Genomic DNA, 5,567 nt, shown 5'->3' with positions numbered 1-5,567 from the left:
GTGTTCAGCCTTATTCTCAAACTGCTGTTTTGTGCTGGTGCCAATGAATAAAGCTGTTTTCTCTCTGTGTCATCTCTGGTTGTTCCCCTCCTGTTTGGAAAATGGGGATCCCACTACAACTATTTTTAGGGCAGATGTAGGGAAAAACCCAACTTCTCAGCTGGAAGTGCCCCAGCCTTCTTAGGTCTAAAAGCCTTCCCTCTGCTTGGCCTCCCTGATCCCAGCACCACAGAAGCATCAGCCCCAGCACCTCCCAGCACTTCCCAGTCCCTGCACTTATGTGGAGCCAGAATTTCTTCCCAGCCCTTTCCCCCATCATATCATAGCCAAGGCTGGGAGCTAGTGGGGCTGTGCCACTGCAGATTTGGCAAAGGAATGCCCGGAAATCTCAGGGTGGGAATTCAGGGGTGTCCCTGTGGTGAGAGGAAAGGGGGATGGCCAGGACTACATCCCTGGCACAGGCTCCTTTGGAATGTAGCCTGAGCCAGGTTTAACTCTTGGGATGCTCTGTTAATGTTTATTGCAAGACAAGCATTAACTCACTGTTGTTCTGCAGCTTCCTGGGGCAGGAAACAAGATTTTGTTCTAAAAAGCACAAAGTAAAACCAACAAAAGCACTTTATCAGCCTGCGGTTGACACTTAAAACTGGCTGGTAACTTTGTGGGTAGAAAATGAGACTGCTGCTCCCAGCTCCCTGCTGGAGCTCTGCAGGGGATGGGAACAATTTGGGCTGTGTCCCTCAGAATTGGTTATGAGGGACAGAAAACCAGTGTGAGATAAACTGTCTGTAAAGCAGCCCCAAGCCCCATTGGTGCCACAGTGGTCTGCAGATGCTCAGGTTGTCTCCTGACCTCTCCTTGCTCATCATCACCTCTGCCCTGGGCAGGGGCGGAGTCTCCATCCCTGGAGGAATTTAACCGATGTGTGCATGTGGCACTTAGGGACATGGGTTAGGGGTGGTCTTGGCAGTGCTGGGGGAATGGCTGGAGCCACCATCCTGGAGGTCTTTTCCGGCCTTAGTGATTCTATGGTTCTGGGTGGGTGGACTCACCTGGAGCAGAGCAGGATTGGGAAAGAAAAGCAGAAACAAGGAGAGAAACAAGGCTCAAGCAGAGAGACCTTCAAGTTCCCACCAGGACTTGGGCAGATACACAGACCATGTTTGTACTTAGCCTGATCCATCCAGCCCCCACTTTCCACAGGGTAGCACCAAGGATGGGATGTATAAATGGGTGGGTTTAGGAGAAAGGATTCTTGGATGAAGTGGCCAGTGCAAGTTGAAAAGACAGAAATTGAAGAGGCTGAGGTGTGAGGCCAAGATCAAACTATCAGTTCTCCAGGAGTGGCAGTGAGAGGCCATGCAAGGATGTTCATTATGGGTTTGGGAGCAGTGACCAGCTGGGAGAAAATGTGGACACTGGGACCGAGGGTGTCCCTGGCACCTTTCTCCTCCCAGGGCTTCTTCAAGTGAAGCTGGGAGAGAGGGAACAGCCACAGGGTTCATGCTCTCAAAAAGGCCAGAGAAAACCAGGCTATCCAGTGTTTTGCCCATGGGACCATGAAGGTCTTCTGATCTCCTGATGACTTCTGCCACTGCAGGCAGGGAAGGAAATGTTCCCTTAGTCCAGCAACTGGAAACTGAAACCAGAAAGGCTTGAGAGGGAAATTCCCACAAGTGCCTGGGCACACAGCCAGGGACTGTCCTGAGGAGAGGCAGCTGCAGCACTGGATTATCCAGCCTCTCCAGCCTGTCCCTGCATCCTGGGCATGGGATAAATTCCAGTACTCCCCTCAACTTCCCTTTCTCCAAAACATCCATCCTCCATCACCTCTCAGCTCAGAGTCCCAGAGCAGGGACAATTTGGGGCTCCTGTAGTTGCTCTGCAGTGCCAAACTTGGGGTTGGGATGTCCTCAGGGGTAGAGGACACATCCAGCACCCCATTCCCAGGATCTTCACCTGCTCCTGTCCATCCACCAACCACTCTGCTCCACAGTTTCACAGCACAGTGAGGTAGCCACACTCAGGATACACCCCCTGCAGATTTTCACCTTTCCATGTATGGCCCCAGCACCATCTCCTGGGAAACAGAATGGTCCTGGGCTGGGCTGCCCTTGGCTGGGATGCTGCCCCTTGCGTGTTCATGACCCTCTTGACTACAGCCAGATTTCCTGGCCAGAAAACACAAGACTAGAGAGAAATCACAAGACAATACAGAGGTGCTTTCCCAGCCTCAGAGTTGCCAAATCTGACCTATAACTGCAGGGGAAAAAATAAACACTAAGAGAAAGCTTTTTTTTGCTTTAGGAAGAACAAGATGTGGGCAAGGCTAGGCCAGCTCCGGACTATGCTGTGGGGGCAGTTGAAGGGGGTCTGTAAGAAGGATGGGAACAAAAGTTTTAGCAGGGCCTGTTGCTGTAGGTCAAAGAGGAGTGGTATTACACTGAAGGAGGTCAGTTTAGAATGGGCATTGGGAAGAAATTCTTTCCTGTGAGGGTGATGAGGCCCAGGCACAGGGTGCCCAGAGCAGCTGTGGCTGCCCCAGCCCTGGAAGTGTCCAAGGCCAGGTTGGACAGGGCTTGGACCACGAGAGTCCAGTAGAAGGTGTCCCTGCCCACAGCAGGGGTGGAATGAGATGAGCTTTAAGTTCCTTTATAACCCAAATCCTTTTGTGATTTCTTCACGGAGTGCAGATGTCAAGGAACTCTAAGCATGATATCCATGGACAAGGTGTGCCCAGCACTGTGCCTTTGGACACCTGCTCCTTCCCATCCATGTTCCCATGGAAAGCTGCATCCTGAGAACAACTGCAGCAGCTTTTCTACTGGTTGTTTTACCCCTACAGCAAGAGCTGGACCTTTCCCCTTGTTCTACAGGTGGGAAAGTGAGGAACAACCCCCATTGGGGTGGTCAGAATGAAAGATGGGGTCCCTGTCCCTCTCCAGCACTGCTGGTCTCAATGCTGCACACCCAAGTATCAGTTTGATGTGGGTGTGTGGGGCTGGGAGCAGCAAATGTGTGTGACGTGCCTGGGAATGTAGAGAGCAGATTCACGAATGTAAAAGTCCCCCATGTGGGTATAAACACTTCTAATTCTGTAGAGGATGTGGGGACTGGGGGTGTGTGCTGTGGGGGAATGAGGTTTTGGAGGCTGTTCCTGAGTCTGCAGTATGGAAACTTTATGGGTTTGCCTCAAACCATTTTCCATCTTCATGTGTCCTATGGAGGCTCAGATGCCTCATAGGTTTGTTCTGTGTGTGCTGGTGAACACCACACAGAGGCACATAAAAGGGAAAAAGCAAAGGTTTTCTCCAAATTCTTTATTCTCCAGAATCAAGAGTTGACATGTATAAACCAGGGTTTCCCATCATCCAACATTGGGTCATCCTCCTAGAAATACCCTCCCTGTCACCCCCCTATAAATAATATAATTATCCACAGAAAAAAAAAAGGACTGACTGCCCCATATGATGATTTCTTAAGTAACTTCAAATAATACAACAGCCAAGGTGCAGTCCCATGGGCCTGGGTTTGGGGCAGAGGGTGAGGCTGAAGCCCAGTCTGTGCGAGCCAAGGATGAGCAGCAGCCCCGAACACAAGGTGCCCTTCCAGCAGTCCCTTGGGAACATCTGCAGGTGCTCCTGTGGCTCCTCTTGTCCCAGGGTTCTGCTCCATGGCTGGAGCTCAGGATAACGTGACTTGTCCATGACAGTAGCCACTCTTGCCACACTGCTTCGCTCAGTTATGCTCCAAAATTCTCAGGTAGCTTTGGACCCAGGTGTTTTCAGGATTGGCACAGACCTGGCGGCCTTCCTTTGTGACAAACCTGTGGAACAGGGATGGGACCTGTTAGATCTCCGCTCACACCTGCTTCCCAGGAGAGCCTGGATCCCAGCTCTGAGCACTGCAAGAAGTTTTCCCCTGTGCTGATGCTGAAGGCAGCAGCTGGCTGTGATGCTCTCCACTCCCATCCCTTCCCCCACACTGCTTCCTCCACTCCTGCAGGAGCATCCCTAGGAATCCCCCCACGAGCATCCCCAGCAATCCCTGTGAGAGCCCTTTCTCCTTGGTATTCCCCTCTCCCTGCTCTGTTCCTACAGCCCCCTTGCAGTGCAGAGCTGGTCACTCACCCACCCCCCCAGTGCTGTCCCTGCCCTGTCCCATGCTGGCACTCACACGATGCCTGGCTGGGGGCAGCTGCTGCTGGTGCTGTAATGGTGCTGGATGAGCTTCCATGGGAGCCTGTGCTGGCTGTATGTGAAACAGCAGATTGGGATCTCGAGTCCAGCTAGAAGAGGCAAAGAAAGACCATGTAAGCTCTGGGACCTGTGCCGGCAGGAAAGGTAGTGAGAAATTAGAGAATAATTAAGGTTGAAATGGACATTGGGGATCATCTGGTCCAATGCCCTGAGCAGTATCAAGGTGCTGTGAGATTGTCACTCTGCCATTGCTCGGAGCTTCACTTCCACAACTCCTCCAGCCCCAGGGCAGAGGTGGAAATCTCTCAATTCTAACCAGGAATAAGTACTTTGAGCCCAGGTTGGATGGATGGGTGGGTGGATGGATGCATGGAGGATGGATGGATGGATGGATGGATGGATGGATGGATGGATGGATGGATGGATGGATGGATGATTTTCTGATTCCAGGGTTCCTACATGCAGTTGATCTCTGGGCAGAGTGAAGAATGGCAAAAATGCTGAAAAATTCCCACTTATCTGTCATGGGAGCTCAATGGAGAAATAATATGGAAGGTTCATATCTGTTCTCCCTTCATAAATGAAAAAGCAGGACTCACCTGGTCCAGAGAAAGTTTGGGAGAAGGAGGCTGAAATGAGGAGAAGAGCCAATCCAGCTGCAGGGACCTTCATCTTTCCGTCAGGTGAGGGCTGTCAGGGCAGGAGCAGAAGCTCTGAAAGATGCAGCTCAGTGTGCAAAAGCTGGATTCATCCCTCTTTTAAAAGGGAGTCCTGGAGACAGCTGGGAGCAGCCTAAATGGAAATTCCAAGATGATGACAAAGGATAACATGAAAGTGAAACAGCTGAAGGGAATCAGAGGGAACAGAAAAAAGCGAGGTAGAATGGAATATGGTCCCTCACAATGCCAAGTGACTCAGCATTCATTTTTGCTTTATTCAAATGAAAAGGAAACTAAAATGTGCCAAGTGACCTGGCCACAAAAAGAAGAATGGTCCCACTGGACTCCAGAGGGTGGTTTCCCTATGAGGCTGTGTAGGGAAAGACAGTGTTTGCCTAGGATTACGCAGCTCTGGAAAAACCCCAGCAGGCAGCACAGAAGTGCTCTCGTGCCGTTGTGTGCTGGATGTTTGCCAGAGACTGCTGAGCTGCTGTCCCAGAGCTCAGGGGTAGCTGCACTGAGGGCTCTGTGCCACCCAAAGCACTCAGCCTGGCCTCCCCACACCCGTAGGGCTGGCGCTGAGCTGAGGCTGGAATTCATCCAGCCCAGTCCCTGGAGATGCTGCCCAGAACCATGTCCGGTGGGCTGTGAGACTCCACAGCCTCTCTGGACAGCCTGCTTCAGAGTGCAATAAAGTTTTATCTGGTGT

The 5,567-nt window shown here is 51.6% G+C and overlaps 1 protein-coding gene across 1 annotated transcript; it reads right to left on the bottom strand.

Annotated features, from left to right (window-relative positions):
- Positions 1-3,738: 3,738 nt before the first annotated feature.
- LOC136565219 (C-C motif chemokine 4 homolog) lies at positions 3,739-4,917 on the bottom strand. Its single transcript, XM_066563698.1, has 3 exons — positions 4,799-4,917; positions 4,177-4,288; positions 3,739-3,826 (listed from the first exon to the last, which is right to left on the bottom strand). The coding sequence occupies exons 1-3, from the start codon at positions 4,869-4,871 to the stop codon at positions 3,739-3,741; spliced, it is 273 nt and encodes a 90-aa protein (XP_066419795.1). The 5' UTR covers positions 4,872-4,917.
- Positions 4,918-5,567: the final 650 nt, after the last annotated feature.

Source organism: Molothrus aeneus, chromosome 20 (assembly GCF_037042795.1).
Source record: "Molothrus aeneus isolate 106 chromosome 20, BPBGC_Maene_1.0, whole genome shotgun sequence".
Classification (NCBI taxonomy): Eukaryota; Metazoa; Chordata; class Aves; order Passeriformes; family Icteridae; genus Molothrus; species Molothrus aeneus.
The sequence above is the reverse complement of the archived record's forward strand: the minus strand, read 5'-3'. Positions and strand labels throughout refer to the sequence as shown.

What these genes read in the sequence shown, in the direction of transcription:
- LOC136565219 (XM_066563698.1), bottom strand. Translation starts at nt 4,871, where the DNA reads ATGAAGGTCCCTGCAGCTGGATTGGCTCTTCTCCTCATTTCAGCCTCC. An exon ending in CCAAACTTTCTCTGGACCAG is followed by an intron (nt 4,289 to 4,798) that starts GTGAGTCCTGCT and finishes TGCCTCTTCTAG; the next exon opens with CTGGACTCGAGATCCCAATC. An exon ending in TGCCCCCAGCCAGGCATCGT is followed by an intron (nt 3,827 to 4,176) that starts GTGAGTGCCAGC and finishes CCTGTTCCACAG; the next exon opens with GTTTGTCACAAAGGAAGGCC.